The sequence below is a fragment of the Etheostoma cragini genome, chromosome 15 (assembly GCF_013103735.1).
Source record: "Etheostoma cragini isolate CJK2018 chromosome 15, CSU_Ecrag_1.0, whole genome shotgun sequence".
NCBI classification, from domain to species: Eukaryota; Metazoa; Chordata; class Actinopteri; order Perciformes; family Percidae; genus Etheostoma; species Etheostoma cragini.
This window is the reverse complement of record NC_048421.1, coordinates 20,409,581-20,435,146: the sequence shown is the minus strand read 5'-3', so window position 1 is coordinate 20,435,146 and position 25,566 is coordinate 20,409,581. Positions and strand designations below refer to the sequence as shown.

Here is a 25,566-nt window from a genome sequence, read left to right as displayed (position 1 = left end):
AGTTCTGAAGGCAAAAGGGGGTCCAACCCGTTACTAGCATGGGGTACCTAATAAAGTGGCCGGTGAGTGTATATGTTAATATGTGTATGTGTTAATATGAACAGAGCTTAGTTTTCCTGCTGGCGCTAAATCCCTTGATGGATGGAGATTGTTTCTTGTCTCAAAACACCGCCCACTTAAAGGTAGTGTGGATGTAGCCTTTGTCCCTGACTAAACCTACCAAGAGACAGCCACTCGCTGAGTTTGGCTTTGACAGAGAATTTCAAATTAGACATTGCTGTTGTCTTTAATGGCCTTCCATGTCATCATTTCTTAGCCAGGATGCAGTCCGAATGTAGCCCCGCCCACAATATTTGAGATCGGGAAGTTCGGTCTGAACTTGAGCCGTTGTTTGGTTGAAACACGCCCCATAATCACAGCCCAATGGAGCAGTATCAGACTCATAATCTGAGTATGACCACGTCATGCTAATCATTTCTACTATTTCATAGCATTACTTTTTCATTTTGGAATCTGTAGGGAATTTATGTGAAAGTATTAAGGTAAAAGATCAACATCTGTGTCTCTCTGTAGGTGTGGCTGTGATGCGCATGCAGAGTCCGCCGGTCAACAGCCTCAGTTTAGATTTCCTCACAGAGTTCTGCATCGGTGTGGAGAAGCTGGAGATGGATAAGGGCTGCAGAGGCCTCATCATCACCTCGGTACAGTAAAACCTCATCGGTTAAAGCAACAGAGTCTTTGTGCGAGAGATTAAAAAAAGTGGGACTTTAAGCTTTGTGTATTACAAGGAAGTTAAATGAATTATAATAATGTTTGTAATAGAAAAAAAAATCTTTTTTTCACAGCTGGAGAGTGTTGTTGTTGTTGTTTTTTTATATTGCAGTACAATCTGAAAGATTGTTGTGTGTTTTGTGTTAATCCAGAACCAGCCCAAGGTGTTCTCAGCCGGGCTGGATATCATGGAGATGTACGGGAAGAGTCCGGAGCGCTGCGGAGAGTTCTGGAGAGCCGTTCAGGAGATGTACCTGAAGCTCTATAGCTCCAACATGGTCACTATAGCTGCAATCAATGTACGTAACAATTCCACCCACCCACTAGTAGTCACGAGTGATGCAAGTGACGGCTTCCCTGAATTCTGTTGTTGTTGTTGTTGTTAGGGATCCACCGATACCAATTATTAGTAGTTAATGAAACCGATAATAGATATTTGGAACCAATACTCATTTATAGTGAGAATAAAAATCTTTAAATCAAAATTAAGTTACAAACCCTAACACAGAACTTTGTTTAAATTCTTTATTATATATAATATATATATTTTTTTATATATATTATAATTATTTCATAAATTAGAAACTTTCACCATAACCCAGTAAAAGAATATTGCATGTTATGCATTGTATATAGAGGCTTTCAAATTATGTTATGGTATTCACCTGTAACCATTATATTATTGATGTTTTAAAGCATTTATATCGTAGACGCTGAAGACTAAATGCAGTTGTTTGCATGTGTGGATGAGTTTTTATATTATATATTACATTTTATTATATAAAAACTCATCCAATTTTCAATTTCCGATTTCAATATTTTTAAGCATGTGTAAAATTATAAAATTGACAGTAAAACGCATCAAAATAGACTCATAATAAATCAAAAACAAGGTTTATTTCAACAGGTCATATTGGACTGTTACAACATAAATAAATGAATAACGACCATGTCTACAGGACACGTACTGGTTGGACAGTTTAAAATAAATAACTAAAGAGAACAGGACACACCTGTTCTTTCTCTTCTCTGATACGTCCATTTTGACACTGCGATATTTTTTCCCCTGAGATATATTGCAATATGAAAATAGAAAAAATATTTTTTAAAAGCTCTATTTGGAATTACTGAAATATTCTCGACTACTGCGGTGATTTTGTAGGGGAGTGCATCTACATAGAAGAAAAAACTACTGTGAACCATTCTTTGTTAAACCGTAACGTTAGTTAGGACACGGACGGACCTTTTGTGTCTTTAGGCTAACAATATTAGCTTTAGCCTGGCTGGTAGCAGCTTTCTGCTTTTTTCTTTAAGCTAACTATATTAGCTTTAGCCTGGTTGGTAGCAGCTTTCTGCTTGTTTCTTTAGGCTAACTATATTAGCTTTAGCCTGGCTGGTAGCAGCTTTCTGCCTTTTTCTTTAAGCTAACTATATTAGCTTTAGCCTGGCTGGTAGCCGCTTTTATGTGGGGGGAAATGGCCGGGAGACTTTGTGACTATGATGCTTTAATCAAATGATTTAGTTCGTATTTGCAGCAAACATAAAACACTGACTGCTGTAGCTTCACTGACCACCCATCAAAACTATGTGCATCACCGTGTCAGTGGCAGCTGCTGCCTACGGTACAAATCTACACACGGTGAGCCTCACTTCCAATAACAAACCCTGTCAGACTAACGTCACATACACACGTTGCCCACATGGCTACCTGTCTTAAAGGGAAAGGGTCGGCCAGTAATAATAATTTTTCAATTCAATAAAATGTTATTTATATAGTGCCAAATGACAACAACAGTTATCTCATTGCGCTCTCGTGTAAAAGGATAACGGTGAAAGTTTAGTTTTCTATCAAGCAGCAAAAAAGGATTAGCGTCAACATCGCAACGTCCTGCGATGTGAGTATCGCGCCTGTGGACATTGCGATGTCAATGCTAAAACACAATATCGTTCAGCCCTACATTATAATGTTTCAAGCGGGCTCTAAATCAAACACAACTAAGCCACGCATTCAACAGACGGGCCGTATCGCCCCACAAAATAAAGTATTGCGCACTTATAGCGTCATTTTTGAGATATTGCGATAGCACTGTTAAGTTAATATGTATCTTGCTAGATATAATATTGCGCAACGTGATATTGCGATAACGATATTTAGTTTATATGTCTTGCACCCCTAGTGGGCGGGAGATTAAGTCAGACTCAGAGGTTAATGAAAACAAAGTAGAGGGAACAGAACTGTAGCCGAGGCAAACTAGCACCCATTTAACTTTATCGGTAATCAGGCAAATAAATCACTGATATCCATAACTGCAAACTGCCAAAAAACGTCCAGAAATTGGTCTATCCCTAATTTCTGTGAGAGAAACATCGCTGCTCTGCTGCAGTTTGTTGCTCTTCTTCATCGAAGATTGCAAAGCACACCTGACTACAGAGCCGTTAAGGTCTGACTTGCAGAGTACACAACGTTTGGGCTGTTGGAGGTCGGATCACATCCCCACCACAAACAAACTGCTCCAGAGTTCCTCTTCAGTGAGGTCTCAATACGCTTGTTTGGTGCGATCGTTGCATTCACACCTGCCAGAACGAACCACAGTGGTGTGAAAGCCTTCTCAGATGGTCCTTTAGCGTAACTCATCACTCCCCCCACAGGGTTCCAGTCCTGCAGGTGGCTGTCTTATGTCTATAACGTGTGACTACAGGATAATGGCGGACAACCCTCGGTACAGCATCGGCCTCAATGAGACGCAGCTGGGCATCGTAGCACCTTTTTGGTAAGGAATTCTAAGTATGACACACCCATGCCAGCTGTGGCAGTTATGTTGAAATCATTTGTTTGGTTAGATAAAGGACATTGGTTAAAATGTCTGAAAATGTGCCAGTGTTAGCCAGCCGGCTACTTTTTAACTTTGGCCCTTTTGGAGAGACATATTGAGACCAGAGCAACAGTAAACCGCTAGACATTAGTATGGGTTAAAATGTACAGACAGGAGTCAGTGAGACCCCCTAGAGACCCCCAGAGCAACACAATAAGCCTCCTCCAGAAGCTTTGTAGAGTGACGGGAAGCAGCAAGACACAAGTAAAGTCACACATCAGCATTATCCACATTCACTACCTGAAGCCATGCAAACAACAAAACACAGCTAAAGAACACGGTCCATTATCTTGAACCATGCAGAGCAGGAAGATAAGATAAATCTTTTATTGTCGTTGTACCCATACAATGAAATTGTGAGTACCACAACTGAAGGTGCATTAGAGATAGCCAATAATTGCTAAAAAGAAGAACAATTTAAGACAAAAACACACTAAACATGTATCAGGAAAAATATTGGTACAAGCAAGTTAATGGTTTGGATGTATGTTGTGTTCTGATGGCCCATGGAAAGAAATTGTTTTTCAATCTGATTGTTCTGGTTTTTATGCTTCTGTACCTTTTGCCTAGAGGGAAGCAGGCTGAGCAAGTGATGTCCAGGGTGGAGGTATACCTCAATAATAATGCTACAATGATACTGTAGTGTTAACTATTGGTGCTTTCACAAAATATTCGCACAATTAGATTTTTGATTAAAAATCACAACAGTCTGGTAAATCCAGAAAATCTGGAAAAAAGCCTTTAAAACCAGGAAAAGACAGCCCTTATGACAATAACCAAAGTCTAAGACTATACCCAATCTCATATTACAATATCGATATAATATTAATATTATATATTTATGTAATCTCATATTTATGTAATCGGCATATTTATGTAATCTTCTCAAGCGGAATTTCAGCCATTTTCATCTCCGTTCCACCAGGTGCCGCTCTTACTAGGTTCCAAGGGTTTTTACTGAGCTGGGGAAGAAAGCCTTCTCTTACTTCGCTCCATGGTCTTGGAATAATTTGCAAAACTTGCTCCATCTAAATGATCTAGTCCCATTAAATGAATTTAAGGCCATGTTTAAATGTCATGTAATTCAAAAATGTAACTGCCACATGTGACCTGTTCCTTTCCTCTATGTGTGATTTTGTCTATGCTGTATTTCTGTTTAAATTGTAACTGGTGTGCCATCTTGGCCAGGTCTCCCTTAGAAAAGAGATTTCCATCTCAAGGGACTTCCTGGTTAGATAAAGGTTAAATAAAAATAAAATATATTGCCTAGCTCTATAAGATTGTTAATAAGATTGTGAAATAGTATGTACAGTAAAAGGTCGCTGCCAATCTCCTGCTCTATTTCACCCGATTAAAGAAACAATTGGTGCCGCCTGCAGGTTCAAGGACACCATGGTGAACACAGTTGGCCATCGAACCACAGAGATGGCTCTGGAGCTGGGGCTGCTCTACAACCCGTCAGAAGCCCTGAAGATAGGACTGGTGGACCAGCTGGTACCTGAAGACCAGGTCCTCACCACAGCTACTCAGGCCATGACCAAATGGTTGGCTATTCCAGGTATGTTGGCACCTTGTAAAATAGGAGGTTTGTGTTATAGCTAGTCTCTTACGTTCTAAAAGCAGCATCTTGCGAGGAGCTGAGACAAGCCGGTTCAGAACTAGTTTCTGGCCGTTCTAAAATGCTTTCATCTCTCCAATCTTTGGTCTGAACTGGGCTTAAATTCACATGTCACATGTCAGAATTGGGTCTCAGTCTGGTGCCTATCAAACACTGCGTAATGCAATTTTAGCTGAAAGCCTAAGCAGGTGTCGTGTTTTAGACTAGTTAGTGAACATTTACAGTAGTTTTATAGAAAAAGCTCAGAAAGCCTTTTTTGTATACAAACACCAAACAGGTAAAAGAGCAAAGATACCAACATATCCAGGTCAGTTGTGTGAGGTTACATACACAGCTATAATAATAAAAAAGTGAAAACACTATATCTTTACTATAGTAAAACTGCGTTCTCACTGTTTTTCAGAAAGTAATGAGGAGGTGAAAGCAATGGAAACACCACATTCATTAATAGTTAGAGAGGATGCAGACATCCAGTGTGATGAAGACTTGATGCATGATGCTGGAGAGAGGCAAGATCAGTCTCACTGTTTTTTAGCTTAATGTACCTTTAGTTTTTTTTTTCAGTAATTCCATAAATTACTAGAGACAAAATACTGGATTAAAACAAACTGCTTATTTTCATTCCTTCTTGTTTACCTTACGTGAATATTGGTATATTACATAAAATCTATATCTTTTCCTTTAAGAAACTATTGAGGAGTGTGACATCACTCAGTGTCAAACTGTAGAGATGAGAAAGTATTTTCTGTATTAGTGGTTAATTCTAGTGTTTTTACTCTGTGTGTTCTGAGTGACTGTGTGTTATCTTTAGGGCTGTAATCAACCAAAGAAAGTCTTGGACGACTGAAGTCCTGAAATTTTGACTAAAAATTGAGGGGGGGGGGTGCGGAGAAAAAAAACCTAAGATTAATTAACTGTACTGTCCCGCAGTACTTGTCCTTGTAGATTATTTGCAGTATATTAAACATTTTTGACCTAATCATTATGCACTGAAATGCCACTCGTCTGTCTGCTCTGACAGCGCTGCATCAGCGCTCTGTGCGTGTCCTGGCACGGAGCGGCTGAACATGGAGCTCGGCTTCGCGGCTCAGACACGAATAGACTATTAATTTAAAGCTTTTACTCTTCAACACAAAAGAAACGTCCACTTTAACATATACCGTATATTTAAACATATCTGTGGTCAAACTCAGTGCCTTGCTGTGTTGCATTAACTCTGAAACTTTCTCTTTGAGTCCCTCACATTTTGCAGTTAGTCCATGCATGATTGTGCTGGTGCTGTATATTAACAGGTTCTTAAAACCTCAGCCCTCCATAACAACAATGGGCCTCAAAACCTGAGCAATAAAGTCGACAATTCCTTCCGTGATATTATTTTTTCGTTTGGATGGTAGAGGCTTAACATCCTGCGGGGTCTGCGTGTGTCTGGGGTACACTAACGTCTTTGCAGGTGGGTGCGCCTGTAGGCCTAGTTATAAAACGATTATTAGACTATGAAATATTCCAATTCTGATATGTTCATATAGCCTACTCCAAACAGACAGGGCAACCTAACGCAGAAAAGTTGGCTTAGCGTTTTTAGGTGACATGCCATGTTTGTAGTTGAGCTGCAATATGCAAACTGTTGCTTGCAAACTTTGCATTTGATCTATTTTAGTAAAATGCTGCCACACTGGCAATGTCTTTGACATGGTAGAGGAGGACTGACTGTAAATTAAACACTCACAATTAAATAAATATTCAGCAAACCACTAAAACAAGGCTTTCTAGTTCTTTCTTCAATCTGTCTACAGTGGGTCGGGTTAATCCCGAAAAATAAAAAAGTGAAAACGGGGGGTGTTCTGAAGACAGACTGTTACCTGTAAAACAGGAGTGCTCTGAAAACACCCCCATTAGCAATTAGTGCTTTCCACCCATAGACCTTTACGTTCTAGGCTTCCACCTGATGAAATAACACGGCAAAAAATCGAGCCAGAACGTATCGACCAATAAATTGACTAGTCGAGTGGGCGATTACAGCCTAGTTATCTCAGTGTGTTAGTGAGGATTGTTCATAGTGTGTATCTGGACTGAGTCTGTTTGGAGACGTGTGTCAAGAGTTGCGTTGCTTAGGAGTTTTGCAGGAGATGTGAACTGTTTAGCTCAGGAAACAGGGATAGTGCGGGAGATAGGGCAGACTGTAATTTGAGTTTTGCACATGTGGCTTCTGTTGTGCCCACTGTTGTTTAGCATATATATATATATAAATAATGTAGGGGCAGAAAAACAAACGTACCTTTAATTGGAAACAGTGAGCTAACTGTTCATTGGTTGTTTCTTTACAGACCACGCCAGACAGATCACCAAATCCATGATGAGGAAGCCAACCGTCGACAAGCTAACGTCCAACAGAGAGGCCGACATCCAAAACTTTGTCAGCTTCATAACCAAAGACTCCATTCAGAAGTCGCTCCGCATGTATTTGGAGATGCTTAAAAAGAGAAGAGTCTAATGGAGAGAGGCAAAACCTATTACAGGAAGTTTGTGACATTTGTTGAAAACAGTGTTGTGTGAGTTAGTGTTAATACACCTTCCTAACAGTGTACAACCAGCAGGCAAAGGGAGAGACATATCCAGGATTGACACTAATGATTCACTGATAAATAAATGTATTTGTCACATTTCACAGTACATTAGTGACTGTGAAAAAACGTTTAGTTTATTTTGAGGAATATTTCGTAACATGATAACATTTGAATTCAAAGCAAATAAACACGCTGTTAGGCATAATAAACAGTGAGTATCCCTAACTAGAGAGAGAGAGAGAGAGCAAGCAGCAGTAGTGGTTGAGTGAGCTACAAAGGGAATGCTGAACAAAGCAGTAGTAAGAGGAATAAAGTATTCTTTTCTGACTGCTGGGGGGAAGTCGATTACGGCCCCAGACAGGCCTCCACCAAGTGCCTAGACATACTGTACTTTTAGGAGCCATGACTTATGAAAGTAAGCTTGATGTATTTGAACAGCCCACAGTGGTCTAAGTCTTTGTGATCTTTAACATATTTATCTACAACATATGACTGACTGCTCTTTAGTCTAGTATTTCTCAATAAATATTCAATCAATCTTATGTGATCAGATGGTTTATTGGTGTGATTTAAAGAAGTTAAAGTTTACTATTTTTGGCGCTACTTCTCTCAAGAGACTTAAATTGTACCTCTAGTCACATTAGGAAATTAGACGGGCACTAGGAGAACGGAGACTACCAAAGCCACGCCCAGGCTCACAATTAGGGCTTGAAGTTAACGTTTTAGACTTTTTACCAGCCTTTTTTTTTCTTTTTTTCATTACTCGTGGATATTGCACTGTCATCACGTGCTGTAGTAGGGGGGGCCGTTTTGATTATCAAACATAAAGGCATAGTATCCTATCCTGGCCCGCCGCAGCGAGCCGACGGGGTTGAAACTGAAGCGACTTTATAGTGAAAAAACATTAGTGTACATTGATGTTAAATATTGGCAGGACGGTCTGACATATTTTGCACGGCCTTTTGCTGTACATTTAGTCATGTGTGAGATGTTCGAGTCACAAACGTCTTCATATCAGAAACAAGGACCTGTTCTCACTTCCGATTGGTCAGTGGCTCCACGTGGGACTGCTGGGATTGTCGCAAGTAATGAAAATGCGACAGGGGCCCTGACTGTCAATCAATGTCTTCTAGTGATGCAGGCCCCTGATTGGTCCGGGCCTGTAATCAACTGCGTGCCCTGCTTACCAATAGTTACGCGTCTGAATCACGCAATTCTCATTGGCTACCTGCCAACATGGCAGGTAGATTGACCGTGTTACACACCAAATGCAAAATTCACAGCCTTTGGCGGATGGTCGGGTGTTAATTTCAGGCCCTGCTTGCAATCATACCAGCAGTGTGTATTTGGGTTCCTTCTTGGCCCATGCTACAACCCTTCCACCAGGTTTCAGGAAAATCAGGCTGTATGTGTGTGTGTGTGTATATATACTGTATGCTGATGCAAAAAAAGTAAATGGACTTTTGTCTCTGCTCATTGAGAATCATTGTCCTAGTTACTCTAGATTAGTCTTGCTTGCCAGACCTATCCACAGCGCTGTTGATATTTTACTTCAGTATAAAGTGAAACACAAATAAAAATGTTTTAAAAAATCAATAAAGGGGCTTTTTCATGCACCTTGTATGCCGTTTTATGTCCCACTCTTCTCTTTCATAAGTCTGTTCAACGAAACAAGTTGGCAATGAAATCATTTGTTTGCAGTTTGTTTATTTTGGTCCTGTAAATTCAATGTAACATGGTTGCTGGGAGTTCCACTATTTAGTCATAGTTCAGATTGGAGTCATGATTTAGGCAGAAGCCTGTCCAATCAGCTTCACCTCCACAGGGAAATGGTCGCTGACAGCCAATGCCTGAGAGAGAGAGAGAGAGAGAGAGAAAGAAAGAAACATTGCAGATAGTTTCCCTGTGGCACAATTCTGTTGTTAGTCCAGCTTTGCATACAGAAGATTGCCTGAGTTAAACCCTGTTTTATTATGAACTATAAGAACTCAATAGGCCATCAAAATACCTTTTCCACCAGCATCACTAAAGGCCCTTTCAGTATACTGGTGGTTTGCTTGTTTTAGCCTACCAACCAAAACTGCTGACCTGATAATTATGTTTTTTCTTGCTTTTTCTTGTTTAAAAAAACAACAACACAAGAACTGGTACAAATGAGAACTTGTTTGAGTTTTCTTAGGGGCTTTGTGTGGGACTATTTCTTGGCTTGGACCAATATTTCCTTGAGACTCCTTGGGTTGCCGGGCCACTGCTCAGAGAAAGTCCAGCATGTGTAAGCTCCTTAATATGGTGGATTGTCCTTTCCTCACAAACTAGATTTGTTAGTGAGCTTTAGCTGACTCTGTTACCTTTGGACAGAGCTGTTTCAATGTGTTTTTAGTCTTAGGCTAAGCTAAGCTAACAGGCTACCTGCTGTATCTTCATATTGACTGTACGGACATGTGAGTCTTATTAATCTTCGCATCCACCAGAAAGCAAATAAGCAATTTTCCTAAAATTCCAAACTATTTATTTAAAGAGTAACTTAACAGTTTTTTATCCAGTCTGCTGAACCTGTAACCTCAGCCAGCGGTGATGTCACTGTGCACTGACCGTGCTCAATACACTTCCACACCACTGTTGCAAGGTGGAAACAGAAGCTATTGTGTGGTTCTTTACATACTCTGAGTTTTTGTACCTGGCAAGGTATGTGAGTCACATTCTAGAGGGAAATATAATGCTAAAGTTGTTTTTACCAGACTCTGGCTGAGATTCATATCCACCATGAAGTCGTAGACCTCAGCACTGCCGGGCACCACTGCCTTCATCATGTCATCAGTGACCACAATCCTGCAAATACAGAAAGAGATATGGAATGAAATGTGTGTGTGTGTGTGTGTCTGTGTGTCTGTGTGTGGCTGTGTGTGTGTGTGTGTGTGTGTGTGTGTGTGTAACCACCTGTCATAAGGGCAGTTGGTGTGTGTCACGGTAGTGTCGTCCTGGTCGGTGATCAGCCAATGGAAACCCTTGTCAGTGAAGAGGCGGATGTGCTGCCAGTCGGAGCCCGACACATAGCTGCAGCCTGAGTTGAAGTCGCCCAGTAGCACAATGTCCTGCAGGGAGAGGGCACTGGTTCAACCTCTGTCATCCTCAGCTCATATTTTTCTAAATCAATCACTCTTTGCACTCCACCTTTTTTATTTTTTTACTCAGTTCCGCTAAACAATTGACTATGCGTGTATGCAGCGGAGAATATTCACATTGGTGTTCCAGCGGGCGCGGACATCAGTCACCACATCATAGAGAGCATCCACTTCCTTCACAGCGGACTCTGGAGAGGTGTGCTGGGGGATCAGAACAAAGTTGCTTCCAGCTGGCAAGACACAAGGGAAAAATGTTTGAAAGAGAGACAAGTTGAGAGTTTAGTATGAGGGGCCATCTGGGACATTATTCACAATTACCTCACACACATACAGTGAAATGCTCTCATTAACACTACTACAACACTCTCACACTCAATACTGAAACACTCATACAAAATACTGAAACACTCATTCAAAATACTGAAACACTCTCACACTCAATACTGAAACGCTCTCACACTCAATACGAAACCACTCTTAAACAGTACTGAAACACTTATACAAAATACTGAAACACTCTCACACTCAATACTGAAACACTGTTGCATGTTTACGTCGGTTTACGTTTTTTTAAACTACATGTGTTTTGTGTTTTTTATTAAAATATTAATTTGTACAGTAACTAGTTACTAAAGTCGTCAGAATAATGTAGTGGAGTAAACAACAGTAACAATCTTTCTCTCTGAAATGTAATGGTGTAGAAGTGGAAAGTGGTATGAAAAACAAAAGAATCAACCAAAATACCTCAAATGTGTACTTACGTACAATACTTGAGTAAATGTACTTAGTTACATTCCACCCTAGACCAGACCCTACCTGTTTGTTTGGAGGTGAACATGACGACGAAGGGTTCTCTGTTCAGGATGTCTGTCCCACAGGGCTCACAGCCGTCATCATACGTGTAGTTTTTAGTTACGGACACCATCTGCTCCCTGGAAAGAAAAGATATACTCAACCACATCTCTCATTTTCTTCTACAAGTTTACATTTTAAGAAATCCAACATTTCTTTCTCATAGTAAGCCATATTCCCAGTATTTTGTTTTTATTTTTATCAGTTTATTTGTCAGGGACAACACATGTAGGCATTGTTACATCTAAAGTGTAACTGATGCGATGCATGTGGGACTTCCAGCCGTAGGCTAATTTGCAGTCCTTGTCCCTGGTTAGGCTGAAACAATACAGCAAACTGAGGCAGCAACCTAGATGGTTAAAAACTGACAATTAAAGCAGTCACATAGATAGACACAGACAGGCAGAATTAACTGAGTATAAGAAGAGGAGCATAAATAATATGGTGCTGTATCAAATAAAGACTTAGTTTTTGCAAATTTGCCTCTGTTTAAGCCATGGTATTACTGGAGCATTTTCAAAAGTCATATGTAACATATTGAACTTATATAGAACTTTATCAGTCCTGTGTCTTCCAGTGCTGACCACCAGGGTACAGCTTGTCTAATCCTGTATGTAATTTATATATATAATATTTGATGATGGATGAATGTGGTGTGTAGATGAGTCAGATTCTGTGTTTAAAATGCCTTTTTTTTGCCAAGGAATCACATCTAAGTATCACTACCAAGATAACTGCATTCAGTGGTGGAAGAAGTATTCAGATCCTTTACTCTAAAAAGTAAAGTACTAATGCCACAGTGTAAAAAATACTTTGCATGTAAAAGTCCTGCATTGAAAATGTTACTTAAGTGAAAGTAAGTAAGTATTATCAGAAAAAAAGGAACTGAAAGTTTTCTAAGTAAAAGTACTCTGGAAACTGGAAACAATTCAAACAGTTCAGAGTTTGATAGGCTAATCATTCCAGCTAGACTTGTAGACCCGGGAAGGTTCTTTTACAATAAACAATCATAAATATTATTGTTTCTAAATTATATGTGTTTGGTGTGAAGAAATCTTAAGTAAGCTGTCAGATGAATGTAGTGGAGTAACAAGTGCAATATGTCTCTCTGAAATGTAGCGGAGTGGAAGTAGAAAGTTGCATGAATAGAAAAAACTTGTGTAAAGTACAATTACCTAAAATTTGTACTTAAGTACAGTACTTGAGTAAATATACTTGGTTACATTCCACCACCGACTGCATTACTAAGTAAAGCTAGACCAAAATGTATTCTGTGTGAATTAGCATTTTGTGCAGAAATGTACAGTAAATTCATGATCCAAAAGTGAAGGACTGTGAAGTATTTTGTGCAAAATATGCAAATGTGTGGCACATCACATAATATGGACATTTTAAATTTATTTAATTCCACCACACATTTGCAAGCAATTCTCCCTCAGAACACACTTTGGTGACGCTTCAAGTGTCTTTGTTAATAAATTGCATTCAGTGGCATTAGCATGACACAGCATGTGACACATGATCACCTATATGTATCAAAAACTTCAATCTGCTAATATCTACTGTACATCAAAACATATTTGATTCAATCAGTACTTAAAAAGTAACTGTGCATGCATTCAAATACTGTGCTTCAATACAATTTTGAGGTATTTACTTTCCATTTTCTATTACCTAATACATCCACACAAAATTTCAGAGGGACATATTTACAACATATCTGATGTCTACAGTTACACATTATTTTTCAGATGGAACTATTACATACAAAACATATTAGAATATGTGATGTATTGGCACAGATTAATGTGCCCATCAAGTATCATCATATATCAAGTAGTTTATTTATTCTACCAAGACCAGCTTCAACATTAAAATCCTTCTTATCTTAATGTACCAGCAGTAACAATGTAATATATAACATGAATAAATATTATACCATTGTGTACATATTACTCTGTCAGGACCCATTCTGCTGCATTATGTGTGATTATACTTGTGACACATTAAGGAAAAGACACTGCACTGCAGATCTGAAGTAAATAAAACATTGAAAGACAATCTTTTTCTGTTTCTGCTCTATGGTGTGGGGTGTCGACAGAGGATCTCTCCAGAAGACAGTTTTACTATAATTGCTCTCTTTTTGCCCTTGTGTGTGTACCTGTAGAGGAAGAGGTATCTCTCCTTGTAGGAGCTGCGACCCAAAGGCTCACTGATGATGTGACTGTACCTGAACTCAGGAGAACCTCTGGGAAAACACACACACACACACACAAATACATAGATAAAGACTTGGAGGAAATTGCAGAATAAAACCCAGCACTCTCTATGACCATTAAATTATTGTAAAATTTTATCATCCACAACATAAATATTGAAACTGTAATATGAGACTAGAATTTGTCTTACATTTTGGATCTATCTGTTCTAAAATTTGTCTTTTCACACTTAGTTGGTAATGATATCCATGGTACTGATGATTATATCTAAATTCTCTTTTGTCAATATTTTGGGAAAGCACCAATTGTAAACCCCACAACATCGCCGCAACATCAACAAGATTATCCCGACATCGGATTTTCTTCAATTGTTTTTTAAAATATCACTTGAAAAGACCTTTCAGTTTGGTCATTGATCATGATCTGATGCTCCCTTCATCTTCTTCATCTTTGCGTAGCCCTATATTGTGATAGGGTCCATTTTGACCCGTTTTCAACTTCAGATGTGTAAAAACTACCTTTTTTTTTCATTGGAACAAAGCCTCATTATAGTAACTTATGTGGTGTTACGTGTCAAATATGACGCGGCAGAGAATAAGGGGAGAGAAAAATGAAAGAAAAACACCATGTTCATCTTTGTACTCACACACACATACACACACAAATATATAGATGACAAAAGAAGAGCATCATTTATGGAATGTCATAATGTGAGTCTACCTCACGCTGTCTACCTGTCTACACACATCTGCTATCTGTGTAATAACGCTGTGTGTGCTCTATAAAGGTGCGTGGTTGTTCTAACTTGTTGACATGCTCCATGAGTTTGTTGGTTGCTGTCAGATCGCTGTCTCTGACCTCCTGGATCAGAATGATGTCATAGCGATGGACAATCTGAAAAACAAAAACACACAGCAACACAGGTCTGATTGATTTCAAGTATATTTCTTCTCAAAACAGAAATAATTACGTACTTATTATTGTTCTATCGTAAAGGAGCATTCCACTAATTCTGCACATAAAAGATTGAGACTGTCCTCGCCCCAAAAAACCACCCCATTGGTTGTTGTTGTTGGGACGTAGAATTTAAAGCCATGGGTCCATTTCTTTGTTGTAATTTTTTTTATCTCCCTTTTGTAAGTCACCCAACTTCATGGATGTGAAAAAATGAAACAACTGGAGTGTCCCTTTGACCTTTTGCGGTCCATGGGCTTTTTCTAAATGTTTTAAATATCTTCTTATATTTACCTTTTAAGGGTATTTGACAATAACCCGACACCCGTGTGTTCAATATTGACATATTCAGAACAAACTCAGTTTTCTGTACTGTGAGGACCAAATTTGTCCCAGAGCAATGTGTAAAGAGACCATTTGGCTCTAAAGCTAAAAAGTTGAAGTTGAAACTTTTTATTCTTCAAAAGAGTTACACCACATGTGGATGAATTGTTTTGGTGCTTACAATGAGTTTACCAAAGTCTTAGGTTAACAAAAGTAGTGTAATACATGAATTAAACAGTAAATAAATGCATTCTAAATGTACCTACACATCCTTCATCATCATGTCCAAAATCCTCTGAACAATACAGTGTTCTGACTAAATCTAATGGCATGCTTATGTTTTGAATGTGCTACCAAATTATTACAATGGAGGGGATGCCAAATGTAGGCTAACCTTTGTGTTAGTTTAGTTACTCAGGCCCCTTTCAAATAGTCTTTATAGTTTAAAGATTTGTGACGAGATGCATTGTTTTCTACACTATTTACATTATTCCTTAGAATAAAAAAAGGGAATATTGGATGCAGTTTCAGACCGTGCTGATGATGTTTATCAGAGTGGCGTTGGAGGCTTTCTTGTCTCCAAATGACCTGATGTTGAAGGCTCCCAGCAGCAGAGATGTAGAGAGATTGAGCAGGGCCAAAAAGAGACCCAACGCACACAGCAAACGCATCCTGGGCCACAGAGGGAACAAATGCAGTCCTTCAACTGTGGAAGTCAGAGACAAATGTAACACCTGCGCCCCTGGACACATGACAACATTATCTCTATTCCTGGCTCTTTATCTAACTGTGAGTCTGCAACTGAACGTTTCATGTGCCGCTTTTTGCAGAGGCTTGCCTGATCCTCTGCAAAACGTTCCAAATAATTATTCATCAGTGTGTGTCGAGTGTGGTGAGATTATTATTACAGTAATCTTACACAGAATGTTGCTCTATGTTTCATTTAATCAGCCAGGGTTAAACCATATCGTATTACTGTAACAAAGTATCATCGTTTTGTGACAACTTTGTTTCTTTAAATGAAAACTAAAGCAAACCCAGTCACATCGGATTAAAGCTACTGTTGTCTTGTAACCTGCAATAATTGCAATTCTCAACAACAAAAAGGTTTCTAATTAGTATTGTTATACTGAACAATTTATCCATATCACTGAAACAAAAAGTCTACAAACCTGAGCTTACATCTGCTGTTTTGGGATTAAAGTTAAGTCAGAGGTGCATATCTACCTTCTTCTGTGAGGTTTTGGGAAAAGGAGAAGGTCTGTTGTAAGCAGAGAACAGAGGCTTGCTTGTGTGAATTCCTGGAGGTTGCTCTACAACTTCTGAGCACAAGCATTGATAGTGTCTCTCCTGAAGTTTCTCATTGTTCATGTGACTGGGTCAAGCTGGGGAGAAGCAAAAACTGGAGGCGTGTTGTGGACGGGGTCCAAAACAACTAATCGTTTCTCCTTGTTTTTTCTCTGAAATTGAGTATGATTGCAGGTAAATTAGGGTCATTGAATGCAAAAACTAAGTGGAAAATGGCTGAGAAGATGTATGACAGACTTTGGGGATAAATTCTACTTTGTTATTATTAGTAGTATTATTATTCCTTCCATAGACACACTATACACACAGCGATGCCAGAAAAGAGCAGAGAGCATCATGAGAGACTCCACCCAGCTCACTCACAGACACAAACACTACAAACTCAGATGCAGCAGAGCGGACAGCTTCACTACACATAATACACAGCAAAAAACAAACAAAACACTGAACAGTTCACTGCGTTTAAATGTGCAATAATCCTCACTACTTCACTCTGTTGTATAATATTACTGAGCAATACTTATGTTCATTACAAATGCAATATCCCCCATGGTTGTATCCTCCAGTCACAATATTCATAATTGATTATATCTTTTGTATATTATCTAAGTTTAGTTGTCTTACTTTGTTTTTTTATTTATTTACCTTGTGTAGTCTTTTTTTCTATTTTAGTCTGTGTACTTTTCTTTGCCGTTAACTCCTTTTACTTTTTTTACATGACTCAAAGAGCCTGCACCAGAATACTTATGTGTCGGGACTGTTTGGTGCCAAATAAAAATCTTGAATTTTGAATCTTTTCTGTGCTTCATGAACAGGTTAACCAGACCAGGTCAGAAGACAACACAAGGGTAGATATGTTTAATAAACTGACTAAAAAAGGTTTTATACGGTTTGTGATTTTGTATCTTTACAAGGTGCAATATGGATAAACTTTACTTACTGACCTACATTATAAGTATTTTTAAATGTTCATGTCTTGAACTAGATTGTGCAGATAATCAGCAGAGGCTGTGTGATTACCTGCAGAGTTGGCAGGAGCAGTGAGAAGGCTACAGATGGCGTGAATACGTGATAAAGACAGTTGATCAAGGCCAATGTGCGATGGAAACTTTCCTATTGAACCATGCACCTTTTCATAACTAAATGTAATATCTTTTAGGAAACCATCAAAATGAACAAAATTAAACCTTGATGATGAAAAAAAAAATCACTTCACGTTCACTTGTGTTTTTTTGAAGGACAGAAGTGTGTCAGATCTGAAAATATTACCCAGAGTAAAATGTGTTTGCTATTATTGGAATAAGTAGTTTTACACTCACATTATTAATAATGTGTTTTTCAGAGGTAGATACATTTTAAATACAATATTCATGAATATCAAAATCATTCAGCCATAGTAGTTGCATAATCTTTTTACACAATGTGACATTTTTCACAAAATGTGACATTTTATTATTACATTTTAGTTAAAGATAATTCTGACAGTAAATATAGTAGTACTAACATTCAGCAATGTATCAGAAATGGAGACGATCCTCTTGCTTTTTTGGTCTGAAGGAGAACAAACATTTAAAATGTGGATTTGAATGCTTTTTTAAGGGGCCTGAAAATTGACCGGAAATTCAGAAGCATGAAGATTAGGCAAAAAGTAAGCACACTTAATTTTTGGTGTCATCCATTAAACATCCATTAAAATCTTTCAGCATATTGTAATTTCAAGTGTGAGAGAACAATGACTCTACTTTAATTTCTTGTGTATTTTACCTACTGCAGCATTAGGCTTTTTGTCAAAACATTAGAGACTTTAACTTGGAAGGTAACCAGCAGATCTGATGGTTGTGGCATTATTGACACATTAGAAATTATTATATTGTGCTGTAGTGAAGTAAACCAGTGAGTGGCAGCACAGCTAGGCTAGCAAATAGGACCTTCTAACTGTCTACGAATAGGACATGTGAGTAGATTTTCTACTGTCCTAGTAGTCGTCCATATTCAGCCCAGTAGGTGGCGATAACCGGCCAATCACATAAAGAAAATACGCTTAAGACTGACGCCATTCGCGTAGCAGCCAAAACAGGAAGAAAACATCCAGCTGCTCACTAGCTAGCTAAGCGAGCTAACCGAGCTAAGCAGGGAGACTTTAGCAGCCTGTGTATCATTGACACAGTAATAAAACGGCCTTGGGAGTCGAGAATACACTGGTGTATTACCATGATGTGTCCGGAGTAGTGACTGTATCGACAGACACTCAGGGAATATAATTGTCCTCGACTTTCTCTGGGTCCGAGTGTTAAAACAAGGTACGTTAGCTTAGCAGTAGAACGTTAGCTTGCGGTAACTATGGTTAGCCTGGTTGCTAATGAGCAGGTAGTTGTTTTACTTGATAGAGCTTACTTTACCAGGCCTGTTGTATTTTGACTCTATGAGTATTATTTATAATTTTTAATAGTACGCTTGAATGTGTTGTTGACATAGGATAACATATATAAGCAGTGGCAGCCCCAGGGTCACTGACCACTGAGTACACAAGCAGACATTTCTGTTAACGTTTACAAGAGTGGCAACGTTAAATGAATGACTCCTGTTGCTTTTTTTTGTAAACGGGTAACAATTAATGTAGTTAGCTAGTCAGCAAAAACACAGTGAAGCGTGTTGATATGGATTGATTTTTCTTATAAAAAATATAGTATACAGGGAATCATACAAATTATACAGAACAGTATACAAGTATGTAAAAGACAGACATATGAATAACATTGCTAGAGGTAGCCATTGTTATGTAAGGATATTTAGAGAGGCCCATAGGTTGAAAGTTTTCAAAGCCATTTTGTTATAAGATTTAGAAATTAAATGTATATAATATTCAAACTCATGAAGGGAAAGCACAACGTTTTTTCTAATTTACAGTTTACATCAACAATACATTTTGCCTATATAATTAATTAATGTATTGTAAAGTTTTTATATAGTTTAATTTGACTTCTATAAAAACACAATACAACCTTAAAGCAAAATCTTTATAAATATGGTCAATGATGAATGTGGTGAAGTTTTGCCAGAATTTTCTAATGGTGAACAATCCCAAAAGAGGTGCAAAACAGTTTCTGGTTGGTGTTGCCAGAACAAAATCTTATTTCAATGTTACCATGCAGTGTTTAACAGGGTAATATCTGACAATTATTCCAAACCCGGGGTTCCCAACGTTTTTTAAGCCAAGCACCCAATAACTGAAAGAGAGATGGAGCAGGGACTCCCTACTACCTACAGTATTTTGTATAAAGTGAAGTTTGAGTTATTAAACTTTGAAGTGGCCTTAAGCCTATATATATACATACCGTTTTTTTGCCTAGAATACTAAGCTCTGAAAATGGCCTAATAATTGTTGCCATGATTTTATAAGTCATACATGTGGTACAGGGAATTGTTAGGATAAACTACATCTGTGGATGGCCTTAGTGACTACCTTACCTAAAGGCCTGTAAAAGCGGTTTCATTCTTCTTGCTATGTTAGGACATATGATGTCAGGACATATAATGATTGTTTTTACGCACCGTAATTCTAGATCCTGCATGTCTACTATAACATGCTCTTCAATGCTACACTGAAGGGGAGGAGAGTGGTTGACTTAAGTGTTTAAGTCTGAGTTGCACACTGCCCTTTGTACCCTGCCTTCATCTGAGTGCCTTTATGCATACATGTTAACTACCCTGGACTGGACTGGACTGACTGGCACTGTTTGACTCCCTTCCTGACTAGATTAGTCATCTGCCCATTTTTCTAGCTTGCCTTTATGGTCAATACACCACGCTTTGTTTTTCTGTGTATGGACAGTTTTCAACTTTAACTTTTCTTCAAGTCTTTTACTAGTATCTATGTGTAGTTAAGTAATGCTTATTCTATTTTTGATATATTGTGTTGTATCTGAATAGATACAGAATTTGCACTGACAGTCTCTTGCGCTATGATACCATTGCACCTTTCTGCATTTTTTCCCACACCGCTCCTTTAAACATACTAAAATCAATCTTTACTGCAATTGATATCTTTCCTTGCATTTTTATAGTACATGTGCGTGGATGTCATATGTCTGTGTGCCTATATATATGTATGTATGTTTGTGTACCTTCATTTCTTTCGGGATAGATGAAAAAGTATCTTTATTTATCTATCTACACAGTGCAGCATGTCAGAATTAGCTGCTTTTACATAGAAAATTGACCAGCAGTTTTCCAGATCATGAGACGTCCTTAACTCTCCTGTACATGGGTCAAATTTGACCCCTTTTTAAAAATGTCTCTGTCAGAATTATGGGTTTCTTTTTAACAAAATTACCACAAAAAAAGGATGGATTCCATACAACGCGCTTTGCAAATACAATTGATGACTTTCATTGAATTTGGGGTGAAAATTGAAATAGTTTCAAATCGGAATCCTGACTAATCTCATCCACTCAATATAAGTTCCTCTGATCTTTACTATCAGTCGAAATAATTCATCACTTTTTTTTTTTAACTCAAATGTCAGGTATAATTCTATAAAAATTAGGTTTATTGAACATGAATTCCAAAAGTAGTGTAAAACTAGTGGTAGTAAGTTGGTGTTAGTGACAACTAAAAACAAAAAAACGGTGTGAAATGTAATCTATGTAGTGTTAAAGTGTTAATCTTTTTGACCTAAGAGGACAACACAAGGGTTAAAGTGTTGTTTTTTGTGACCAGCAGTACAAGACCTAAACACAGTGTCTCCCCTAGGTTTGTGGAAGACTTAAAGGTATATGTACAGTAATTTGGGTGTAGGGTTTAGGGGCTCTTTCTCATAAAAAATTACATATTTCAATAAGAATACATGCAATTTCACATCAATATTAACCATTATTTTTACCGTGTGTAAAGCTAGAGCAGATGATATATAAATAACACCCATAAATCTTACACAAAACTTGCTAAAGAAGTCCACTCAGGACCAAGTACAATCGCATGATCTGAGAAGTCTACTCATTAGTTTAGTTACTTTTGATGCTCACATTGATTCATTCATTCTGCTTAGGGGCTGGTACCAGAAAGGGTTCTGGTATTGCGCCTAAGCATTATATATATATAATAGTAGGGAAAACCCTGAAACATATTCAGTTCACCGTCATTGAAGATTTTTTCTAATTTTTGTGACATTAGCCTATGTTATATTCAATATGTCACTGGCAGTGTTTCCCCTGCTGTTAAAAGGTTTATGTGAAGCACCCGAGCCGTTTTGGGGTGTACCTAGATTATATTCACGACGTTCTAATTCTGGGATTGCTTCGTTGCTGATGGAAATTCCACTGGATTTCTTTGTGTTGGCATTTTTAACTGCAGTGGACTTCTGAGGACTGTGGTTACCTGGTCCTCAGATCTCTGCAGGGTAAATCCAGACAGCTGGCTAGACTATCTGTCCAGTCGGAGTTTTCTGTTACACAACTAAAACAAACGTACACATGTCCCACCAAAACAAGTTCCTTCCCAAAGCTTTTTGAGTGTTACTCATTTGTGATCTGCCCTAGCTTTTCCAACAATTCAGACACTGATATAGTTATAATAATCCAAATGATGTGGAAAAGAGATGCCAAACTACCACAAAGGGACACAAACTGCGAGACACCAAATGATCAGAGACCCTAAACAACCCCAAAGGAAACACAAAATGACCAAAAGAAAAGAAAAAGAAAAGACACAACACGACTACAAAAGATGACCCCACAGAAAACCTGACAAAGAGACAAAACTCCACAAAATGTATGGGGAAATGTTTTAGTTTTAGTTTTGTTCTTACCAAAAAACGTAGCATTTTTTTCAAGGAAGGACGCCTAGCGCACCACCTTATACGCCCACCTAAGTCTTCTGATCGGTTCTGCCAGGCTGGCTCATTTATTTAGTTTTATAAAATTAGGCTAAAATCAATTTCCTTCTCTAAAAGCTCTTCTAAGTGTTTTTTCAAAGAGTAATACATGCTTGAATGTTAGTCATGAAAGTGACAGACACAGCGTTGGGTCCTCTTCCATCCCCTCACAATAACGGATACAAGAGGCTATTGGAGTTATGTTTCTTCAAAACAATCCAAACTCGTCAAACCCCTTTTTAAGGTTTATTTGATTCTTTTGGGTGTCAACGATCGCTCTTTACTGAAGATTGGACGTTGTTTGGGAAGTTGCACTTTTTCCATATTTAAAGTTTTGCTTCAGGCTTGTAACAATCATTACACAATTGTTTTTGCAGATTCTTTGTTTAGCTGCAATTATTTGCTAACGTTAACTGAGGTCTTATGGCCTATGGCTGCTATTTGTTGACTTTGTTTAGAAATGCCAAATTGTAATTATACAAGTGATTATTGATCATACTATATATTTTTACTATTATTTCAATTATTAGTAGTTGGCACTTGACCCTATATACGTTCATAGGCAGAAAAAGGGCAAGGGGGACACAGTTAGGCATTGTTTACTTCATAGACTGTGTATTTCTGTAATTACATTATCTTGGTCACATAACAACAACCTACAACCAAAAGATGGATCCTAAATAAATAGATAAACATTTAAAAATTTTACTGAAAGATGCCAGTGTTTTCGTTAGGTTTGTGGAAGACTTAGATGCACATATTTGATGGAAGTTAAGGTGTCTATCTTATAAAAAAAAAACTACAGCCATTGGATCTGAAAAAACCTTTTTATTTTGCTATTTTGGGCACTTTTTTGGCACACTTCCCATTCTGTCAGCTTTGCAGCTTTAGACTTAAAATGGCTGGGGAAACCCTGGAGACAATTAGATTAGTAATCTCAATTATTTTTAAGACAATTAATTATATAGCGAAGTTTGTAATTGTTCCAGCTCTAAGTTTGGCTCCACATGATTTGTTATTGTTGCTAAGGTCAGCCCGGCGTGTTGCTAAGGACAACCTGTGTGTCCTCTCTGTTGATCCCTGCAGGTGTGAATGAGTGACGTGGTGCCTCCCACAGCTCTCAGTGAAGTCCAGCTCCGCTTCCTCTGCCACGATGACATAGACAATGTCAAGCTGCTCTGTGGTGATTGGTTCCCAATCGAGTAAGAGTTCCACCATTGGTACACTCAATGTGATTAAGTACATTAACTTAAGTACTGTATTTAAAGGGGAACTGCCATTTTTTCCAACCTGGACACTTAGAATATTAATCTGAGCATGTCAGTGGAAAAACAAGCACTTTTTTGAAGATAAATACAAGCTGGACAATTATCCTATTAACTTACATCGTAGCTTGTTTCGCCGCTGCCGACTGCAGCGATTTGGTCCAGCTGAAATAATGAACCCATTAGGCACTAAGTTGATTAACAGAACTGTTTGAGTCATTTTCAGTTTCTAATATACTGTATGAGATTTTTTTGTGCATTTATTACTTTTACTTTTAGTACTTTTGAGTACATTTTCCTGTTGATACTTCCATACTATAACATAAGTAACAACACTAATGCTGTACCGCTAAAAAGGGAAAGAATTAGAAAATTGGATATATTGTGATTTTTTTTTAAATCAATTCCTTTCCCTTCTTTTTTTTTAATTTTAATTTTTCCCAAATGACTCACCTAAATATTTTGTGTTAAATAATACAGCTGACAATGACCACATTATCTGTTTCCAGTAAAACAGAGTGAAAGCAGAAAATACATATTATGTTCTTCTTTACATGAACTAATAATAAAAATAATAATGAAATAAATGGCAGACTGACAGGTAAGACAAAAATTGCAATAGTCAATGCTATCAAATCACAATATTTCTAGAATCATAATAAATAAAAATGGCAATTGAATCCGCACCCATGTATCGTCAAAGAATCAAATCGGTACAAAAGCATATGGTCCCAGCCCAAGTTATTTTAATATTATTATTTAACTCTTAGGACTGGGTGACCGATAACTATACATGCCCATTGCCCATGCATGAAGCCATACGCCTCTGCCCTTTGACTGCAGGTACCCAGAGTCATGGTATCAGGACATTACCTCCAACAAGAAGTTCTTCTCCCTCGCTGCCACCTTCAGAGGAGGCATCGTGGGAATGATTGTGGCCGAGATCAAAGGCCGGACCAAAGTACACAAAGAGGTACCATGTTAAGCCCTGTATACAGTCGCTTACTCAAAACACAAGGCTCTGAAACTGTGCTCTGTAGAGATGGTGTTCCTGTGAGTGTGTTGTTAGTCCCAGACAGCTACCATTTGGAAATGTCAAGGAACACATGTAAACATGGTTGAATCTGTTTTTAGTCATCTAATTGGATGAACAAGATGCCCCTGACTGAGTTTGACTTGGCCATTACACAAGAACAAGAAGTAAGGGCATACAGGGTGATGAGAAAGGAGAGTAATCAAAGATGAACATCAAAGAAAGCCGGTTTTTCCTTTCAGGTCTTTCATTTTATTACAGATTTTCTCTCCTTAAATTAATTTGGACTACTGTTCCTGTGTAATAAAATACTGGACTTGAATGTGTTCCATTCTGGTACGGCAATCTGCTCCTCTCACTTAGGCCATAGTTTTTATAAGCTGTTGACTGAATTTAGTATTTGCATTTTGGAATATGCCTTCCCAGTAGGTCATTTGCCTAGGCAAAGATTTAAAAAATTAAATAAAAAAGATGAAGGGAGCATACACAGCATGATCAGATTGACACCAAATGACCAAACTGAAATATTCTTTTGAGTGATATTATCTAATTTATTACTCAATGGAATGTAGTGTTTTATTCCATAAATCTGTTGTGGATGGTAAAATTGTAGAATAATTGAATGTTTCCTAATCCTAATGTTTCCTCTATGTTGATTCTGATAAACCTTGTTGTTTGGACAGACCTGCCCCCACTGCTAGAAGATATCTAAAGGAACCACTGTAATGTTCAGACAGGTGTGTGTGTGTGTGTGTGTGTGTGTGTGTGTGTGTGTGTGTGTGTGTGTGTGT

At 38.1% G+C, this 25,566-nt stretch overlaps 3 protein-coding genes and 1 long non-coding RNA gene across 7 annotated transcripts in view; 2 read left to right on the top strand and 2 right to left on the bottom strand.

Moving 5' to 3' along the window:
* The window catches only part of eci1 (enoyl-CoA delta isomerase 1), an 18,042-nt gene extending 2,185 nt beyond the window's left edge, over positions 1-15,857 (top strand). The window contains exons 3-8 of one of the 3 annotated variants that reach the window (XM_034893720.1): positions 574-701; positions 924-1,070; positions 3,421-3,542; positions 5,024-5,202; positions 7,587-7,781; positions 15,852-15,857. In XM_034893720.1, the coding sequence (XP_034749611.1) occupies positions 574-701; positions 924-1,070; positions 3,421-3,542; positions 5,024-5,202; positions 7,587-7,753 (743 nt within the window). In that variant the 3' untranslated portion in view covers positions 7,754-7,781; positions 15,852-15,857. Of the gene's footprint in view, positions 1-573; positions 702-923; positions 1,071-3,420; positions 3,543-5,023; positions 5,203-7,586; positions 8,523-9,382; positions 9,403-15,851 lie in introns of those variants that run through there. The other 2 variants (XM_034893721.1, XM_034893719.1) reach the window with 2 other exon arrangements.
* dnase1 (deoxyribonuclease I) lies at positions 9,514-16,789 on the bottom strand. 2 transcript variants are annotated; one of them, XM_034893715.1, is made up of 9 exons: positions 16,525-16,789; positions 15,831-15,969; positions 14,825-14,913; positions 13,962-14,048; positions 11,765-11,880; positions 11,066-11,178; positions 10,764-10,918; positions 10,562-10,655; positions 9,514-9,676 (listed from the first exon to the last, which is right to left on the bottom strand). In XM_034893715.1, the coding sequence occupies exons 2-9, from the start codon at positions 15,966-15,968 to the stop codon at positions 9,614-9,616; spliced, it is 855 nt and encodes a 284-aa protein (XP_034749606.1). In that variant the 5' UTR covers position 15,969; positions 16,525-16,789; the 3' UTR covers positions 9,514-9,613. The 2 variants fall into 2 exon arrangements, with proteins under 2 accessions (XP_034749606.1, XP_034749604.1); XM_034893713.1 differs by having other exon boundaries at positions 15,831-16,003; positions 16,525-16,674.
* Positions 16,790-18,627: 1,838 nt separating this feature from the next.
* The window catches only part of nat15 (N-acetyltransferase 15 (GCN5-related, putative)), a 12,383-nt gene continuing 5,444 nt past the window's right edge, over positions 18,628-25,566 (top strand). Inside the window, exons 1-3 of the mRNA XM_034893737.1 lie at positions 18,628-18,905; positions 23,564-23,679; positions 24,586-24,716. Coding sequence (XP_034749628.1) covers positions 23,570-23,679; positions 24,586-24,716 — 241 coding nt within the window. The 5' untranslated portion in view covers positions 18,628-18,905; positions 23,564-23,569. The remainder of the gene's footprint in view (positions 18,906-23,563; positions 23,680-24,585; positions 24,717-25,566) is intronic.
* Positions 23,250-25,566, bottom strand: part of LOC117957737 — a 24,605-nt gene continuing 22,288 nt past the window's right edge. The window contains exon 3 of the long non-coding RNA XR_004659578.1: positions 23,250-23,261. This is a non-coding gene — a long non-coding RNA (uncharacterized LOC117957737). The remainder of the gene's footprint in view (positions 23,262-25,566) is intronic.

What these genes read in the sequence shown, in the direction of transcription:
- dnase1 (XM_034893713.1), bottom strand. Translation starts at nt 16,633, where the DNA reads ATGCTTGTGCTCAGAAGTTGTAGAGCAACCTCCAGGAATTCACACAAG. An exon ending in TGATAAACATCATCAGCACG is followed by an intron (nt 14,914 to 15,830) that starts GTCTGAAACTGC and finishes TTTGTTTTTCAG; the next exon opens with ATTGTCCATCGCTATGACAT. An exon ending in AGATACCTCTTCCTCTACAG is followed by an intron (nt 11,881 to 13,961) that starts GTACACACACAA and finishes TTTTCTTTCCAG; the next exon opens with GGAGCAGATGGTGTCCGTAA.